At 47.0% G+C, this 20435-nt stretch overlaps 1 protein-coding gene and 1 pseudogene across 4 annotated transcripts in view; one reads left to right on the plus strand and one right to left on the minus strand.

Annotated features, from left to right (window-relative positions):
- Positions 1-20435, plus strand: part of LOC144099137 (uncharacterized) — a 65205-nt gene that overhangs the window by 37334 nt on the left and 7436 nt on the right. The window contains exon 2 of one of the 4 annotated variants that reach the window (XR_013307319.1): positions 18580-18887. The exons of 2 other annotated variants lie outside the window; for them this stretch is intronic. Coding sequence is in view for 1 of the 2 variants with exons in the window: in XM_077632237.1 (XP_077488363.1) it covers positions 18580-18694 (115 nt within the window). In the remaining variant the exon portion in view is untranslated. The remainder of the gene's footprint in view (positions 1-18579; positions 18888-20435) is intronic. One more of the 4 variants, XM_077632237.1, reaches the window with a different exon arrangement.
- On the minus strand, positions 7289-17949 carry LOC144096806 (uncharacterized; annotated as a pseudogene).

The following is a 20435-nucleotide window of genomic DNA, read 5'->3' on the forward strand; positions in this document are numbered from 1 at the left end:
TAAATGCAGACTCCGTGATTTCTGGCGGCTAGCAGTGCCAGTCTAGCAGCAGCCGAATTGAAAGCTACTGCCGCCGCGCGTTGAAGGCATCTATCGGGGGTCGCTACCGTCGCTTCGTTTAACGTTTGCACCTGCGTCTTGCCAGCGTTACGATGGATCTCATTCTCGAACCCAACGGCGAAGTTCTCGCAAAAACTCCGGCCTGCATTTCAGCGACCTCAGCCCTACAGAGCTTGCGATGCTTTTGAGGGAGCACGGTTAGGGGTGCCGGCGGCTTGTTTCCCTCTTCCGCCGTGAGCAGCCGTTGCTAATGAAAAATCATAACCCCAGTGCGGGGAGTCGCGAGGGGCCAGGACAAGGTCGATGCGTTGCACCCATCGGAGGTTGGCCGGGGCTTTGGGGCCAATGGATTGTGATCCCTTGAAAGGCGCTGTTGCACCGTGCAGCAGGCGGCGTTGGGGAGGTTTCTCACGGTTGCTAGGGCCAGGTTATTTATTTTATTTTTTTTTTTTGCCACAGGAAACGAATGGGCGCTGAAGGGCACTCGCGTTTAAAGTTGGCGGCTTTAAAGTAAAACCGACGCACGACGCTTCAACTGGTTTTCTGAGGTACGGGGTCCACTGGATCGGGTTCTCTCGCTCACTTGCATGTACTTTCAGATGTGTACTGTGAATGGATTAAATTAGACGAGAACTCGTAGGGATCAGCTCCGCCCAACTGCCAAATCTATTGAATGGAGCCGCAAACAAACGAGTTGGAGGAGGGCGAAGTCACGGTCTCTGCAGGTTCCAAATCTTTTTCTTAACTGCCTTGTATATTGTCCCTAATAAACGATTTCCATTAAGTAGGTTGAAGTTGACTGGCACAGCCAAGAATGTTTCGCTGGGTGAGCGTGTGAAGACACAAGTGCTCTTTATACTGCGAACTGCCTTGCACGATCACCGACCATCGTGTCGTCATAGTTTTCCATCGACCGTGGCGATCATCGGACCAGCCTTAACAGGCTCCTTCAAAGGTTAACTAGCACTTGAAGCGGTACTTGGAGTTCCTCTGCTGTTCGGCGCTTGTAAATCGAGGCACGTCAAAAACAAAACCACGGGGCACGCAAAGCTCATAGACGCGAAGCGCCATAACGAATCGAAACTCTCCTGGCCGCCTGTGGCGCCACCAAGCATTGGTTTTCTTTGCTTCCAACATTCAGGTTGTCTTTTGTCTGTCTTCCTTGTGTGATAAAAGTGCACTATCGGTTTTAAGACAAAACTTACTTCAATATTGAACCGCGCAACCTTCTTTTGTCAGCCTGAAAGATTTGTGGCCTCCATGTAGGAAGGAAAATTCCCCCAAGGTGCCGTCTCTTGTCCTATGACGTCATAACGCTGGTACTTGCGAGATTGGCCTGTGGCGGTGACACCTGTATTTTGGTTCTTGCTATTTTCTACTTTTCTAGAGCTTTGGTTTCAATAAGAGTGGCGTTTTTGTGATCAGGAGCTAGTATTCTATCGATACAAGCCAACTTCAATTTCTCCTCAGTGTCCTTTTAAGAGACAACGCAACTTGCGGCCCGAGAGCTCAACTTCAAAAATTCTTTTCTCACTTTGAACATTAATTATCTCGATAAAAATCTCAGAAATGAAAGGCAATAAACCGTTCTACGTAACCCGCTATTGTTTGTATCTTTACTTGGACCACCTCAGGGTGAAATTAACGAGCGTTTTGGCTCAAGACGCACTTTTTGCAACTTTAGTATTTTTTTTACTTCTGTGTACGCAGTTTCATCAGCTGTAACATTTATTGTAGATACTAGACATGTAGAGGAAGAAAACGGCTATTTCCGAATTTCCGATAGCTAGTTGATGTTTAAAACAGAACAACAAAAATGACACATTTTCATACTTTTTTGTCGATTTTAAAAAATACGCCGTGTAAAGCTGCATGCTCTGAATGATATTGAAAGACAGAATCTGTGCAAATGTCAATGAAAATATTTTTGAAGTGTTTTCTAAAAATTTGAACTTGTTATTGTTGAGCAGTGCCTGGTTTCTTGCCTTTTCTAAATATTCAAACTGCCCTCACCTCACGAATAAATTTTTTTCGGCAAAAATGTTTCAGGCTTTCATTACACACATTACGATAAGTTTCCATGAATATTTTTGAACAAATTGGAGATGGTCGAGCGCAACGCCTGGGACGTTTGGCATGGAATGACACATATGCATCAACATTAAACTATGGGGCCAAAATCTTCAGAGAATGATTTCACGAGAAAGAACGAGCGCACAGCAGTCTTCCTTCGTGTAGAACCCGAACTCCTGCAACCCATCATAGTGTGATCCTAGTCTAGCGGGCCGGTGCGGCGGCTGAGTGGTTATGGCGCTCTGCTGCTGGCCCGAAAGGCGCGGGTTCGATCCCGGCCGTGGCGGTCGAAGGCCCGTGTACTGTGCGATGTTAGTGCACGTTAAAGAACCCCAGGTGGTCGAAATTTCTGGAGCCCTTCACTACGACGTCTCATAGCCTGAGTCGATTTGGGATGTTAAACCCCCAGAAACCAAACCAAACCTAGTCTAGAGGGTGTTGCCCTGTCCCGTGGCCTTTTGCTAGGTTTTTGTTAGAAAGGCAGGGAGTTTGGAAGAAAAGGCTGCTATAGCTAGGGAAGCTAATTTGGCTGACTGACCCCCCACATCATTGTTCATTGAAAAAGGGGCATTATGCTCTTCGTAACAACCAGGCAATGTCAAAAGCTGATGGCAGCCCTCCAGTGATCAGCCCCTCTTCCACTTCCACCCCTCATCCCCACAGCACACAAAAGTAGAAGCACCTGAAAGCTCCCTATACAAAAACAGCTCGCTGAGCTATTGTATTTGGGGGGCCTCAAGGATGTCCCCACCCTAGGCAAGGATGTACATGTAGGCTCCCTAGGGGGAGGGTACAAGGCAGTGTCTACATAGATGGTGTCTGGCTGGGCTGGAAGCCGTAGTGTTTATGAAGAGCTTTCACGTATGCCTTGCCGCAGGTGAGGGGGTGATGTGGTGCTCTGGGTGCATATATTTAGGTGAAGGATACACCAGGAGGATGTGGTATATCGGGATGTTTATTTTGTGTAGAGCAGTGACAGGGAGGTGAGAGATGGGCGCGAGCAAGGATGCTGTTGCCGATGAGTGTTAAGGAGAGTTGCTCTAACTGGGCTGAACGGTGAGCTTCGCCAGGGAGCTATGGATGCCCATGTGAAGAAGGGGTTCATTGGAGGTGTGAATGGTTAAGTTGAGGGCGGCCTGGTATGCCTCTTGGATAAGGCATTGACCTTTTCTTCCTTGCCCGTGTGAGGAAAAGGTAGGGGAGGGAGTATACGACACTGCTTAGGATGAAGGTCTGTACTAGGTGTTCGAGGTCATGCTCGCGCGTGCCACGATTGTGGTTGGCAATGTGGCGAATGAAGACGGATTGTTTGATTAGCCATCACGGTCGCTTAGTGATGTTGGCAGTATTCTTGTCGTTGTTCTGTATCAGGATACCGAGAATGCAGACCTTGTCCAATTTTGGTGTCCAAGTGCTGTCAAGGGCCCCGCAGATGGGGGGAAGAGTGCTGCTGTCTGTGTGGCATCTAGAAGGTTGGATTATGAGAAGTTCCGACTTGGCAAGGTTACAGGCCAAGCCGTAATTTGCGGAAAAGAATGCTACAATGCTTGCTCTGGCCTGTAAGGTTTCTTCTATGGCGCCAATGTTGCATGTGGAGGCCCACAGTGTAATATCGTCTGCATAGGAGTGGGACGGCAGGGATTTGGTCGAGGGTGTGTGCCATTGGGATAAGGGTAATATTAAACAGCAGCGGAGAGAGGACAGAGCCCTGAGGAGTGCCTCTGCTAGCAAGCGTGAAAGTGGGGGAGGAGAGGGAGCCGAAGGTGATTTTAGCTGTACGGTCACGAAGAAATCGGATATGTACTGGTGGGTGCGCGAGCTGACCTGAAGTGAAGAAAGCATCTAGAATGGTGGCATTATGGATATTATCAAAGGGCTTAGAAAGGTTTAGGGCAAGAATTGGTCGGGTGCGCTTTGCGTGGAGGGAGTGAAGGACATCTTCAGACAGCTGAAGCATAACATCCTGTGTGGAGAGATGTTGCTGGAAGCTGACCATTGCGTCGGGGAAGAGATTATGGTTGTCCATGCGGTTCTGGAGGCATGCGAGACCAGTGTGTTCAGAGTGCTTGCCAAGGCAAGAAGTGAGAGAAGTGGGTTGGAGATTCTTGATGTCGAATGGTGTGCCGGATTTGGGGATAAATGTGATAAAGGCGTGTGTGCACTGGGCCGGAAGGGTTCCCGTGCGCCAGCATTGGTTGAAGAGGTTTGTGACTGCCTTAGCAGACGGGCCATCCATGTTATGAAGAATCTTGTTTGTGACTTGGTTCATCCCCGGGGCTGAAGTTGTCCTGAGACAGTGCATTGCCTCCCTGACCTCAGCTGAGATTTCCTCATCAACGGCAAGGTTGGGGGAACCTGTCTAAAAGGGAGGGATGTGGGATGGGTTGTAGCGAGGTTCCGATCTTTCAAGGCCGGAAAGGGGGCCTTCAATGGAAGCTGGAGAATGTGGGTAACATTCTTACACTGCATGGCGTAGGTGTGTCCGGGATGAAGGCAGCGTAAGAGTGACCAGGTGCCTTTAAGGCAGAGATTGTCGCTCATGTGGTCAGACCTGCCCCAATGGCTGGTGTGCAGGGCTCCATATGTGGGCTGCAATCTTTTGCACAAGGCATGTAAATCAGCATTTGAGGGGGCAGTTATGCTTCTGGGCCAGCCAGCATTTCTTAAGGCTGGCGTGTGCTTCCCACATGTGGAGAAGGCAATTATCTAGCGCCAAAGTGTCCTCCAGCTCCGGAATAGTGGATGTAGATGACTCCACGTCCGGTGTGAGAGAAGCCACCCAGGCCTCGATGTCTGCAATGGTGTCCGGGGCGGTTTGCCGGGTGCGGTGAAACTGATCCCAATCCACCACGAGGCCCTGGTTGGGTTTGCGTGGGGTGAGGGAGGAAGTGGAGAGTGCTGCATAGAATGTAGTGATCACTGCCTAATGAGTGGGTGGTGTTAGTTCAGCGGCTGTCTCGGATGTGTTTGGAGAGGGTCGGGTAAATTCTTGTGCTGAATGCTAGATCCGATTCGGGTGGGGTAGGAGGAATTGTTGAGAAGAGAAAGTCCCTCGTCCTGAACAAAGGACCAGATTACTTCACCCTAGCAGCAGTTCTTGCGGTAATTCCAGCTGATATGGTTAGCGTTGGAAGTCGCCAACCGCCAATAAGGAGTTACCTGCGCTGACTGTGGGGGCTTTCTTGATTGCAGCAATGAGGGGGGCAGGAGGGCTCCTGGGAGGGCTATAGATGTTGAGAATAAAGAGGCTGTGTGCCTTTCTTGTGCGGGGTAGGAGTTCCAGCAAGAGACCATCCATGTCATCCACCTCGACAGAGTGCTCGGCCGCAGTGAAGTTGTGGTGCACCAACGTGACCCTGGTTTGAGGCTAGGTGGGGGGCTCGTAAGTCGTATAGTTGTGGAGCTTGACCAAAACAGTGATCTTCTGCAGCGCTATGACTGCTGGTACCTGGCGACAGGGTAGGATAGGTAACTGAAGCTGCAGATTATCCGGCTTTGCGCGCAAACTTCTGGAGCTCCACTGCCACACTGTAATGCTGTTTGTGTACTGCCATGTTGGGTGCTAATAGTAGGAGCTTAAGGATTGGGGGTGGAGTGCGACCTTTGGGGAGAAGCTCGCATACCTGGGTCTGGAATTGAGAAAAGGCCTCTTGAGCACTTTGATGTTGCTCAATAGCCTCGAGTAATTTGGCTGTATTTGTCATCCAGTTCTGGGTTTCGGCACGAAAAGATTGCACTGAGCGTTCCGGGGACTGTATTGACGTCATCAGGAGGGAAGTTTGCTCTGCTATTAGTGGCTCGGAAGGAGCTACCCCATTGGCTGGCTTTCGTTTTGTGGGAACACCACATACAGGTGACGTAGCGTGCAAGGAGGAGGGAGGGGGAGAGTCTGAAGGAGTCCTGGGCACGGTGGGACATGTCTCGGGTTGCGACACTATCTGTAATGCTGCCGGGGACTGCCCTCATAGCTGCCACTTAAGCGAAGCAACTTCTTGACTGTGGGTGCTTAACTGAGCTCAGAGTTCCGTGTTCTCTCGCTCGAGTGGGGATGATTGCAGTTTCCAGCTCATCTGTTTGGAAGATTCCTGGGCTCGTTGGCCTTGGAGTGGCGGGAAATACACCGAGCAGCTTCTACTTTGGCCATAGCGGGACCCTGTCCTGGAGCGGCTGGGTGTTCGAAGATGATTGAAATCAATTTTTTGATGCTCTTGTGGACTTGAGAGTTGTCACAGGAGATGGAGTGTTAGGGGGCATTGTCTTCGGCGTGGAGTTCTGGGAAGAGCTGCCGGAGTGGTCAAAGCACTTCTTGCACCGTTTGGCCCCCAAGAAGTGGGCTTCACCGTATAAGATGCACTTGGGCATGCAGTCTGGCGCTGGTCTGGGTGGAAGGGCAATGCTGCAGTGGGAACATAGCTCGGTTTTTTTCTTGGGATGGGCATTGGCATGGTGTCCGGGCTTCCGACAGTTTAAACAAGCTTTAAATTTGGGCTTGAAGGGGTTGCAAAAATAAAGTGTTGTAGAAGTTCAATTGACGGGAGACTTCCACGGGGTCGGATGAACATGACCAGAATTGGCTTGGTCCTGCCAAGCTGGCGGCCGTCGGTGATGGTGAAGGACTTTCTCTTATTGAGCACCACCAGGGCATTCTAAAGTCTGATCATAAATGGCGTTGTAAACGATGCCTCTGAGGGTGTTGTCGGGGGCAGCGATGTACTCCTTCAGAGCGCCATCTGGTTTTTGAGTCGAAGTCCTTGCAGACAGACGAACTGCTTCATACGTGGTTCAGAAGGTGTGCTCACCGTGAAAGAGTGGTTGTGCGGGTCTTGTCGTTGCTTCTGGCTTGGTGGTAGTCGATTACTGCTCCGGCACACAGCAGAGGGAGGAGTGCACCTCCGTTCATGGGACGAAAATCCAAGCTACTGCCTGGTCGGAAAACAATCTTGTAGTCCGATGTCGGCAGCCGGGGAAGAGGAGCATGTCGCAGCTTGGAAGTGGAAGGATTGCCCTTCGGCGAGGAAGCATACGCAAACTTGTCAGCTGCCGCAGTGGCTCAGTGGTTGTGGCGCTTGGCTGTTGACCCAAATGATGTAGGTGCGGTCCTGGCCGCGGCAGTCAAATTTCGATGGAGGCGAAATTCTAGAGGTCCATATACCCTGTGATGCCAGCGCATGTTAAAGAGCCGCAGGTTGTTCAAATTTCTGCAGCCTCCTTCACTACGGCGTCCCTCATAGCCTCAGTCGCTTCGGGACGTTAAACCTCCATAAACCGTTTATTTAGGGCTGCAAACAGCTCCTTGGCAAGTGTAGCACATGAGGATGCTACAGGGTGCTACATCAGTAGTTGCGCATGCTGCAATGCCTCGAATGGAGAGATTATTTCTGAAGTCAAGGTGGCACTTTCGCCTGAAATCACGAGGAGACTTCTCGAAGCCGCAGGCTGAGGGTCAAAGAGTTGCTTGTGTACATACGAATGCGTGTTCCGTTGACTGCTAGGAGATAGAAAAATTGTAGCAGAAGCACATTCTGCTTTTGCAGCTGTAGGGGCCCTCACTGGCTCTGGTGTCAATGAGGAATTTCTGTGCGGTTGCTCGGTTGGCGGCATGGAAGCGGCGACATTCGTGGTACTGACCGCTTGTCACCACTAGTGGCCGGCGGGGTGGTTTTCTGCCCAGGTGCATGGCAAGAGGCACTGGTGGGCGTTGGCGCCATAGCGGCGATGATAGAAGTACATTCGTGAACCTGCGGACCCGCTTCGCTTACAAGGCATTGAGGAGCGACGACGTTGGTGCCCATGGCGTGGGGACGACTCCAGAAGAGTAGCTGCTGTGATGAGTTGCTCGAGCTGAGCACAAAGGCGGTCAACCTCTGAAGGAGCAACGGGGGTGGCTGTGGGATGAGGTGGCTGGGGAGTCGTGGCAAAAGCGGCAAGCAGCAATGATTGCTTGGACATATTGACTGTGGCAATTGAGAGGTGTGGAGTGGCCACCTCCCTAACTTTGACGGCAAGCGCGGCCAGCGTTGCCAAATCCATAGTTGCAGCTGTGGCCAGCACCATTTGGACATCATATGGTAGACGCTGGAGGAAAAGTTCGTGTAGCACAGCGTTATCCGTGATTTGCGAAGTAGTGCCGAGGAGCTGTATCATTCGCTGCAGGAGCTGGCTTGGCCGTCTGTCACCGAGCTCCTTCGTGGAGATTAGCTGTTATATTCTGGTCCTTTCTGACGCGGCCGTTCTTTGCTGTAGATCTGCCTTTAGGTCATCGTATGGCTGCGCGGGGGGATTGTTCCAGAACGAGGTATGTTGGACACCTCTTCAGCAGCTGCTGATGGGAGCACGCTGACTATGTAGTGGAGTTTCTGCTGCTGCAATGTAATTCTCAACTGCTGGAATTCGGATTCCACTTGTAGGAACCATATAGAAGGGTCTCGATTCCAATACAGTGGCAAACGGACAGTGACAGCAGAGACTGCTTCAGCATGTGACCGATATCAGTGCTCTTGAAAGGCCCTAGAAATGCTTCCTGTTGCATGCGGGTTGTTAAAGGACCATAGACACCTAATTTTTGTTGCCTGTTTTCTTCTTGTCAAATGGTGCATTAGATGTCTAAAATACATGGATCATCACTGCATGGTATTCGCCTGGAACCGTTAAATAATTCAGAATTGAATTTCTTCTTGATGCTTTTTCGGTTTCAATTTCTGGAATAGGACTGTGACACATAAGGAGTTTGTCACATGAGGCACAACAAAAACTGCAGTATAGCCACTGATACATTTGCTTTCATTCCAGTACATAAACACTGCTGGCTTAAGTGTTGCAATGAATTAAAACTATATCAGCAGTTATTCTTTAATGCCTCGAGTGACCTAGCCAGTCTGCATCACAGCCATCTTTTGGTTGATGAAACCATAACAGCGTCAAGAAGAAATTCAGTTATAAATTACGCAGCAACCATAGACGAATACCACACGGTGAATCGTATTGTAATGTGTAACGCATCATTTCAAGGCAGAAAACATGCAACTAAAACTAGGTGTCTGTAAGTCCTTTAAGTAACTGAGTGTTCATAGTCTTTTCTCAAGAATTTTCCCCTTAATGCTGTACTAAAAGGCAACCTCGGCGTTCTTTCTTTTATTCAGGTATCTAATCAAACATTTACTGTAGATCCTCCTTCTAGTCCTGGTTATTTCCATGTTTGGCAGCCATGCAGCCATTCATTGCTATGCAAAATCAGATTTAAAGTTTATCGTTTTTGCAGCCTCAGTTCAGGTGCTTTCTGTCAGCAGCGCTGCGTTTGCGACGTCACAGACATTAATTGCACTTTATTGCCCACTCCCCGCGCAAACAAAATTTATTGCTTGTACTAGGTCGTCTTAGCATTTAAAGATGGATTGGTCATTTTCAGTTGGTCTTTCAGCCATTCAATGTGCATACGAACATTTTTCCAGTAATGCCTGCGACATTATTGCAGCATCAACCACAGCATCGTTCCTGGCCACGAACAGTGTTTGTTTGCTGTTCTTGCTGTTTTAAAATAGCTCTGCGTAGTAACCCCGCAGGGGGGCATCTGTTTCATGCAGATGGTGAGTGGCGACACCACGGGTTCCTGAGTATCTGCAGGGACATCCCCGCAGGGGGATGATGGTGAGAAGTGTGTCACCACGGACGCGAGCAGCCGCGCTTAGCCGTGCGTGGCATTGCTGTGTCCGGGGAAAAGGGGATCATGGTGGTTGCGCTGATGCCGAGCATTTGGACCTTTAAGGCCCCTCGGCGGAGGCAACGCACCACTTTGGCCCTAGCTTCCTGTAGACGGCACCTCCAGCCTGGCACCTCCAGCCTGACCCGGCTGGTGGAAATAGGCAGTCGTCGTTTCCCGTCCTCCTCTCCATCTTTTACTTTCCTATCTTTCTCACAACTTTCATGTCTCCTCCTGTCTTCTCGTCTTTCTGTTTTCACCTTGTGTGGCATAACTACCCTAAGTTGCCCATATTTGGTTATAGCAGTGGTGTACAGCTGGCGTGGGCAGGACTTTTAAGTTCCTGTCCCGTCCCCTTGTTGGGCTCCATAGTGGGTGGCTGGCACCTTGGCCGAAGAACACTTTTTTATGTCTGCCTCTGTCCTTTCAAATGATCGCCCTCTTTTCAGAGGGTGGACAGTTTTTCAGCAAAAAGAAAACAACGTTCCCAAAGTATCACATTGTTCATAGTGAACAAAAAGTAAAGCCAGCCAGATTAATATCCGTTTCTAGTATCAAAAGTCCTCACAGATTCTCTGGGCCCTAAGTATAAATTGACCAAACTAGCTAGTTACGACCTTTTGCTCGAACTGCTTGATATCATTCAAATTTAAAAGCTGGCAAACATTGAAACCTTTGGTGATATCCCTGTCTCCGTGACCCCACACACGTCCTTAAACTGAGTACGTGGTGCCATTTCTGACAAGGACTTTCTGCACCTAACTGAAGAAATGCTCGAAGGATTGTTCGATCAAAATGTGACTAATGTACACAGAATAAAAATCCGTAAAGAAGACAAAGAAATTCCGACGCACCTGGTCCTGACCTTTGCCTCCCGCACCCTGCCTGAGTCAATCAAGGTAGCTTACACAAATATCTCCATCTGCCCGTATATACCTAACCCCCGATGCTGCCTCTAATGCCAGAGGTTTGGCCACGGCTCCCAAAGCTGCCGCGGCTGCAATACCTGTGCCAAATGATCATCAAACGACTGCGATGATGCGCCGTGCTGCGCAAACTGCGAAGATGACCAAGCTGCTTATTCAGTGTCGTGCCGTGCATAGAAGAAAATAACGAAATTATTACCGTAAAGACCAAACTGAATGTCACATTTAAAGAAATGACACATGACAATTTCTCCTTCACTCTGCACACAAAGTTCGCTGATGTGGTGCGTGGGCGTGACACACCACACCAGTCTACGGCACTTGTCCAACTCACACACGATGAGGCTGTGGCAGGATCATCTGCGCCTCCGGGAGATGCAGCGAGAGCTGCTATGTCACCCTTGAAAAAGGGCCCGCCGGCCACCAAGTTGGCAGCCTGCAAGGCTTCCCCCGCCCGGGAGAAGTCCACAACCCCTCTGCTCGCAGGTTCCCCGCGGAACTAGCGCTTCCACTGAGGCGATGAATACAAGTCAGAGCTCGCCTTTGTCGCAGTGGTGGCGGAGCTCTCTTGACCGAAAAAAAGAAAAAAACACGATAACAGGCCCTCAGGAAGGGGACCTGGGGCTTTGAATATATTCCCCAAAATTTATTTTGGCGTTCCTTATCTACTGGAACTGCCGTGGACTTTTAAATAACTATAGTGATGCAACAGATCTCTTACATTCTCAGTCTCCTGTAGCACTGTGCCTTCAGAAGACCAACTTGGGACCATTGCACAAAAATATTTTTTAACAGTATAAAGTCTTTCGCTGTCATTGTGAGCAGGCGAATAGGCTCTCTGGAGGCATTGCTGTCGTAGTTCAGAACGGTGTTGCAAGCCATGAAATCAAGCTCCAGACGAAATATGAAGCTGTTGCATTCACTGTCCTTAGCTTTACAACAGTTACCGTATGCTCACGATATCTTCAACCACACTCCATGACCTAGAATCACTTTTTAATTGGCTACCGGAGCCATATCCCGTAGTTGGGGATTTTAATGTGCACTCCATGTTTTGGGGGAGTGAAAAGACTGACACTAGGGGCTGTATCAAAGACTTTATTCTGTGCAATACTGTTTGCCTAACCAGGCCACATTAAATTCCTTTCGCGCAGCACTTGCAGGCGTGGACTGGCATCTCGTGCTCGGCAATAATGATCCAGAGGACGCATATGGTGCCTTCATTACTACATTTAAGTCTGTCTATGACCAAAATTTTCCACTTGTGACTTATAAAAAACCCCGCAAGGCCCACAAGCCCTGGATAACAAAAGAATGCCTTGAAATGGTAAAACAAAAAATGAATCTTTACAACTGCTTTATTAAAAGCCGATCCCTCGATGACCTAGCACGTTTTAAGGCGTATCGAAACCAAGTCACTTCTTTTCTACGCCAAACAAAGCAAGAGTATATGGAAAACTATTTAATCCAGACGTAATTAAAAGGAGTGACCTTGTATGGAAAACAATAAATGAAGTTTTAAACCCAGGTGGACATGCAAGCGGAATGCTTGAGGTCTTGGTTGATAACACACCAGTCAGTGGGAAACCTTTGGCAGAAAAATTTACGATTTCTTCGTATCACTGGTAAATGGCAATCACGGACCCCAGGATATCAAATGCCTCGACTCGCGGGTTTCTTCCACTGCATTCTTGATGCCAACGGACGCCAATGAAATCAAAACTTGGCTACTCACTCTCCGTAACAGCAGGTCACGAGACATAGACGATCTTAAACTCAGACCAATAAAATATGTAGCTGATGTAATTAGCCCAGTTTTAGAGCACATTTTTAATTGCTGCCTCGAACATGCGGTGTTTCCCCGATGATTGCAGATTGCCAAAGTAACCGTTGTTCATAAGGGTGGAGACAAAAATGACCTGTCCAATTATCGGCCAATTTCTATCCTCCCCATTTTCTCGAAGTGTTTTGAAAAAATATTATACAAGCGAATGTCCAGTTTCTGCGAGAAATGTAACATATTAACGCCTAGCCAGCATGGCTTCAAGAAGAACTTTTCTACAGAAACTGCGCTTCTAACCCAAAAAGAACTAATTCTAGAGTCCTTTGAACAAAAACTTTTCACTCTCGGCATCTTTATTGATTTTTCGAAAGCGTTCGATCGCATCAATCACAGCACAATGTTGGCGAAACTCGAACTGGTTTTCGCGGAAAATTTCATCAAATAATTACCTCATACCTTAGTTGCCGTGTCCAACAAGTAACAGTAGACAACGAGTCATCAAATTTTATACATCTGTCTTCTGGTGTGCCGCAAGGCAGTATATTGGGACCGCTGCTTTTCCTTCTTTATGGAAACGACATAGTCTGTATAAGTAAATTTCCAACTTTTGTCATATACGCAGATGACACCACTCTATTTTTCCGATCAGCACATGTGCGAGATCTTGAACAGCAAGCTACAGATTGTTTGCAGAAACTTCACGAATGGTCTGAGTCCAATTCACTGATCATAAACACTGGAAAAAGCAAAGCTGTGCTTTTTAGACCTCGTAATAAGGATCCTGCTGTCTCACAAGTTCATTTAAAAATGGGTTCCTCAGTCATTCAAATAGTTCCTACGGTCAAAAGCCTAGGAGTGCTTTTTAATGAAAATTTATCATGGGATGAACACGTTGAAAAAGTCAGGGACAAGTTGTCCAAGGCTGCTGGTATGGTATCCCGCCTGCGATACCTCTTTCCAAAGCGTATTAAGCTGATGCTGTACAACACACTGTTTTCCTCTGTTGCTAACTATTGTATTTTGGTCTGGGGAACAACATCATTTACGAATATCAAACGGTTGCATTTACTTCAAAAGAAAATTGTTCGAAATATTGTTAACGCTTCACGTTTTGAACATACGGAACCAATCTTTGCATCGCTTCGCATCACCCCCCTTCCCCAAGTCTTTGAATCTATACTACTGAGGCGGTATACAACAAGTATTAGAAAAAATAATCTATTTATGGTGCACCTGTCGAACTTAAAATGTAAAAAACTGATGTATGCCACCCGTACTGGTTTCACATGGTTCGTGCCAAAAACTCGTACGAATTATGGTCGCCAAATGCTTTCACACACTCTTCCGTCCTCATTAAATAAGGCATCTAAATTTGTGTGCACTTAGGTACCGTGAGAGTTGTACTTATTATTTGTATTTTCTTTCCTGTATGCTTACTTGCCGTTTTATTTTATTTTCATATTCATGTTATGATCCTGTTATTAACATATATGACACCCTGTATACCATCCTGATGCTGCTGTCAAGTCATTTTAGGGTGCGTCGACCCCTGTCAAGCCTTCTCTCTGGCTTTTTGTCGACACACCCAACATCGTCAAGATGTTGAATAAATTGAATTGAATACAGGCAAGCCCATATATTGCTCTCGAGCCTCAGGAAAAATTAGTTGCATAGATTTGTCTTCTAGCTGTTCATCTGTTTTTACCGATTTTAAGTGGGGTGTTCTTGATAACCGTACGGAAGCGATCACCTTCCTGTGGTGATTAGCTTTTGATTGCCACCATCAATCATCCCAAGCAAACCATGCTGTTGGAAGCTACATTTAGCGGACTGGCAACTTTCGAGAAAAGGCCAGTCTGGAGAACGTATTTTCGAACAATCTTAACGTTGACGAACGCAACGAAATTTTTACAACTTGTATTATTGCTGCTGTGTACCAATCTATTCCTCAATCGTCAGAAATAATACGACAAAACAAGGTCTTGTACATACAAGAATGCCGAGAAGCGAAAAACAAACAAAACTAAGCCTGTAGAGTTTTCCGAAGATGCCCAACTCATGAAAATCTCATATTAAAAGGGAGAGAGCAAAAGCACGGCACATCCGTCGTAATACTGAAAAAACATGGAGAAACTACGTATCATTCATAAATAGTTCAGTTACATCCAAACAAATAGGCGAACAAGTCCGCAAACTTAATGGAAGCTTTTCTCTGGCAATTCTTTTCTTCTTGACAGCTCCGGATACACAAACAAGTATAGAGGAACAGGAACAAGCAGACATCTTAGGTGAACATTTCTCAAACATTTCTAGTTCACATTACACAGAATCGTTTAAAAGTATAAACACACAGTGGAGAAACAGACCTCCAACAACTGGTTGCACAAACGAACCATACAATGGTTTAATAACAGTCTAATAAAAAAAGTTATCTCGGCCGGAAGAAATATCACACCCGGCCCTGACAATATTCAATATGAAATGCTGGCGCATCTTTCCCAACAGTCTGTGGAAGCACTTTTAAATTTTTTAAACAAAATATGGGTGTTCAGAAGACTACCAGAAGCCTGGAAGAAAGCAATTATCATACCATTCCTGAAACCTGGAAAGCAATAAACATCCCCCAGTAGTTACAGGCCAATAGCGCTACCAGCTGCCTTTGCCAAATCTTTTGAAAGTATGCTGAATAGAAACTTTTTTTCAATCCTGCGAACTTATTGGCATATAAGTGCGGATTTGAAAAAGCATACTCAACAACGGACCGTTTGGCTCGCCTTGAAAATACTGTCCGAGAAGCTTTTATACACAAACAGCACTGTCTTGTCGTCTCTTTCGACCTCGAGAAGGTATACGACACAACTTAGAGGTTCAGGATCCTTTGTGACCGAGCAGAGCTTGGCATCCGTGGCAGGATGTTAAACTGCCTAAATGATTTCCTGTCCAACCGTTCTTTTCAGTACGTCTAGGCTCAAACCTCTCCAGGAACATCATTCAAGAAAATGGAGTACTTCAGTGGTGTATTTTAAGCACAATGCTTTTTGTTATAAAAGTGAATTTCGTAGCCAAAGCAATTCCGAAGTCCATTACGCATTCAGTCTATGTTGACGATCTGCAAATAGCCTGCACATTCTCAAACCTGGTAACATACGAGAGACGAATACAGTTGACAATGAATAAACTAGTGACTTGGGCAGACGAGAACGATTTCCAGTTTTCCCCACAGAAAACAGTGGCAGTTCTTTTCTCACTCAAACAAGGCCTACAAGCCGACCCATTCATACACCTGAACAAAACACAGCTACTCGTAAGAAATGAACACAAATTCGTAGGCATTACTTTTGACAAAAACTCACTTTCCTGCCTCATATAAATACACTGAAAAGGAAAGCCTCCTGATCCCTTAACATACTTAAATTACTGTCACGAAAATATTGGGGTGCCAACAGGACATGTCTTACAAATTTACTGCTCTGTAGTATAAATACACTGAAAAGGAAAGCCTCCTGATCCCTTAACATACTTAAATTACTGTCACGAAAATATTGGGGTGCCAACAGGACATGTCTTACAAATTTACTGCTCTGTAGTACGCTCTACTGTTGATTATGGATGTATAGTGTATGGGTCAATGAGACCATCATACCTTAAACTGGATCCAGTACATAATTTAGGTTCACGTCTTTCCACTGGTGCTTACAGGACTTCGCCCATAAACAGTATGTAGAAACCAACGAGCCATCACTTCACAGAACCATGCTCACATGCTCATAAAATCCATTCACTGTCCAAACACCTATGTTACCCTATAGTCACAAAGTGCCCATTTAGAACACTTCAAAAACAAACCGCTAGCTACAAGGCCACTCCTGCGTTTTGAGATGTGCCAAAACCTCAGCGTACTAGATACATTACCTGTCATTGTATGAAGACGAGACCCACTGCCTTCATGTACAATTCTTCTGCAATCTGTGATTTAACTGTTATACAGTTCCGTAAAAAGCAAGCTCCACAATAACATGTAATACAAGAATCCTTTGCACTCGAAGAATACGCTGGTGATTCAAAAACGGATGTTTACATAGGAAGGTGTTTACGCAGTGTTGCGAGGGAATTCGGAGAAAACAGTATGACTTCCACACTGCGCATCCATCTTCTCTGCTATGCAATTTGTGTGGCCATAGGAAAAATAGTGAACGAGAGCCTCACTAACAGTATTATTTGCACAGACTCCTAAGTGTACTTACAGCTCTCTATTCTAGAAACGCAATCACTCCTGTACTTGGTGACATCATGCACAACATAGTAACAGCCACAGCTCGAGGACAATGCATTAAACTCTGCTGCGTCCCGAGTCAAGTTGGAATAACAGGCAATGAGAGAGCACAGAGCAAATTTGTGTGCTGCTCAAGCTCGTGGCAAGGAAATAAAAAAGTAAACATACTCTTTAATGGTGGACTAAAGAGGAATCTGAACTCGTCTTTTTACCGCGGGGACTCAACACGTTCTGGGCATTCTTAGAAACTTCGAATCATTGTCCCGTGTGGCCGATTGCCCTAATTAAATCGGATTAAATGGCCCGACTCCCACCTTTTTTTTAACTCAACGCAGTAGGTAGAGGAGTCCACCAACGCATCAGCCAGTCCCGTGGCGGCTCTTCCGTCGGTGGAGTGATATGAAAATCAGATTCCACGTCTATTTTTATTCCCGTGGGCCTAATTTGTGGCTATATTGTTTGTGACTGAAACTGTTCATTCACAGAAACCTAAAAACAAAATAAAAGTGAATGCGAAGCCACCACTGAACTGGCTGAAAGGCACTCCACAAATTGATTGACTCCGCCTACCTGCCGCATTCAGTTAAAAAAAAAAGGCGGAAGCCAGGACGTTTAATCTGATTTAGTTAGGGCAATCAGCCGCACAGGATAATGATTTGGAGTTTCTAAGAATGTAGAGTTTCCGTGGTAAAAAGACGAGTTCAGGTTCCTCTTTAATGCACTTTCAATGATTGCATGAAATTAGTACAATAGAAATTAAGGAAAAAATGACAGTCGGCTTGGATTGCTGAAGTGAATAATATAACTACACTTGGTAAAGCTGTTTTTGGGTGAATTTAAGTTGTGTGCACCAGGAACGTTTTAAGGAAGTGATTTTATGCAGTCTCCGAATAAGCCACACGCACCTTACGCACAACTTCCTGCTAACAAGACTAACCTGTTTGCGAAGAATGTGGAGATGAACTTACGGTTAACCACATCTTATTCTCGTGTGAAACTGGAAAAACTAAAACGTACTTTTCTCAATTTTATAATGCACGCCTTTTCATCCAACACTGCTGTTAGATGACAATGCCATTGTTAACATACCTTCTGTTTTTAGCTTTTTAGAAGAAGCAGGTGTACTTGACTTAGGCATAGTATTAGTAAAAAAAACAAAAGAACTAGACACCGAGAGACACAGATGCCACATCTGTGCGCGTCTAGGCGTGTCTCGGTGTATAGTCCTTTTGTGTTTTTTTGCACTGCTACTATGTCTAAGACAAGTAACCAACTCGCCCAAGAGCTCGTTTTACTGAGGCGTACTTAAAAAAACTAAATTTTGAACCTGTGGTTCGCTTCACTGCGTGATGCACCTCAGCCACTTTCTCATTCCTGAGAAGAAGGCTGAGGTTTTTATTTGATTGCTTGGGAGCCTCAGGATCCTTGCCCAGCCAAGGATAGCTGCTGAGGCTACCTGGCCTTCTTTAAGACTTACCATTAGACATTTTCAGATTTCTCCTCTGTTATTAGTAGGCATTACTATCTGTTTAGGCCATCTACACCATCGATTTTTCACATTGCCCATCACTGCATCACAGTCACTGTCTGTGTATGGTGGCAAAGTATTTTAATTTGTTGAGTAAGGTCATTAAAAGAAAATCTGCCGAGTTTAAAACTTGTAACCGCTGGGTTCTGGCATCCTTATAAAAGGATGTTTAGTGGTGCTCGTATCGACAGCGGCGCTGATAACGAAGATGAAGCTTGGAGCGCGACCTCGTTCACGCAGAAAGGAACTGATTCATCAACCAGCCTGGCCAGCAGAGTTGACAAACCACTCCACCTGCTCACCAGCTGCGGCTGCCGGGCCTCCTTCAGTACATGTGGATCACCTTCAACATCTGGTGACTCAGGACGACAGCTTCAATGCACGCAGTGCTGCACCCACTGGCTCTGCGCTTCTGCTCATCCTACCCTCCGCTTGGCCCTGCTGCTGCATGCCAGCTGTTCGTGCCTGGCTTTCGGCCGCTTCCTTTCCACCGGTGACTGAAATCCTGACGGAACCTGCCGCATTGTACCCACCTCCCACCATATACAGTGAGCTCCAGCCGTATTAGCGCTCCTTCCTTGGCTGCCCAGCCTGCCTATGTTCTATTCCAGGGGCACCATTTTGTCGCCACTGCTGGGCACACACTTTCACATCAACAATGTGTTCAGCCAGCTTCTCCGTTCAGTTGTTTCAACCACCTGCGTTGTGAATTCCGGTGCACAAGCTCCTGCGTGGTCTCGTCATGAACTCGACACCCAGTGTGCTTTTGTCCTCGTACACACATCCAATTTCCCTCTGCTTGGACACCTCAGCAGCAGCAGCAGTCGTGCAGTTCCGCACTCTGGCCTCCTGCAAGCCCAGGCACTTTCACATTGTCGTCCGTGCTCTCGCTCTTATGACCAGTGCTCTGTGCCTCAGTCCATCTCAGTGCCGCCCCTTTCACCTGCAACTTTCGTGCTTGACAATGTCTACTTCCCATTTCCCAAAATCCCTTGCCACCCTGACACTTCGGCTTTCATCAGCGATTTTCTTGGGTCACCTCCCAACACACTGTTTTCCACGTGAACTGTGCACCGCTTGCCTGTGAATACTGGGACACTCACATTTTTGATTTCGCCCTACTGCCCCATGGCCCTTGCTCTGTCACCGCCCTCGTCCACACGCCCGAGACCTGACTGCACTACCGGTGTCCTCACCTGGATCTCCGACTTTGACCTTTCCCTGGACAATTTTATGCTCTATCAAAGTCCCATGTCCTCCTTGGGCTTTGTACATCACTGTTTTTTTTTCATCGTGCATTGCACTGTGGGGGGGGGACAACTGTGGCAGCACTGATGACGAAGAAGCTTGGAGCGCGACCTCACTCACGCAGAAAGGAACTGATTCGGCAACTGGCCGACAGCCTCCGCCGGCTGACCAGCCACAGCTACCAGGCTTTCGTCAAAAAATGTGGATCACCTTCCACAGATGCATTGCCATTAGTTGGTACACGTAGGTGCACAACCATTCTTTGCTTTTGATAGGTTCCCTGCCTGGTACAGAAGCTGAATATGGAAGAGAAAAAGAGGCAGGGTTTAACAATGGTTAGAACCAAAAGTTGAGCTATGGAATGGCTAGATGGACGGTAAAGACCCCTCTTCTTCCATGGCTAAAGGGGCAAGCGTGGCTATGTGGCATTAATATACATGCCATATGTTGATGCCACGTGACCTGACAGCAGTGCCACCTTGACAAAACTCATTTAAGTGAAATGTCAAGGGTCAGAGGGCAAGCCACCATGGTGGGCATGAGGCACCATGGTATACCTTTGGTAGACGTGGTACAGCATAGGGTTTTAACTTGGTTAAACCTATTGTAGTGTGATAGCATTCCCAAATTTGGAGGTTGGCATTGTGTCAGCCATGCTCAGTTATGGTTGGGCATCTGATGTTTAACTTAAAGCTGTTGGTAAGCGGCTTATCAAGGGCAGTCAAGGATCGCACCGACATGACTTTTGCATCTAGTAGAGCTATCGCTCTAAAAAGGAAACCTAGACAGCAGCCTGCTTGTTGGGAAAGTTGGCAGATATGCCATATCTTCTGAATGTGTGGGTGTGT

The sequence above is a fragment of the Amblyomma americanum genome, chromosome 7 (genome assembly GCF_052857255.1).
Source record: "Amblyomma americanum isolate KBUSLIRL-KWMA chromosome 7, ASM5285725v1, whole genome shotgun sequence".
Classification (NCBI taxonomy): domain Eukaryota; kingdom Metazoa; phylum Arthropoda; class Arachnida; order Ixodida; family Ixodidae; genus Amblyomma; species Amblyomma americanum.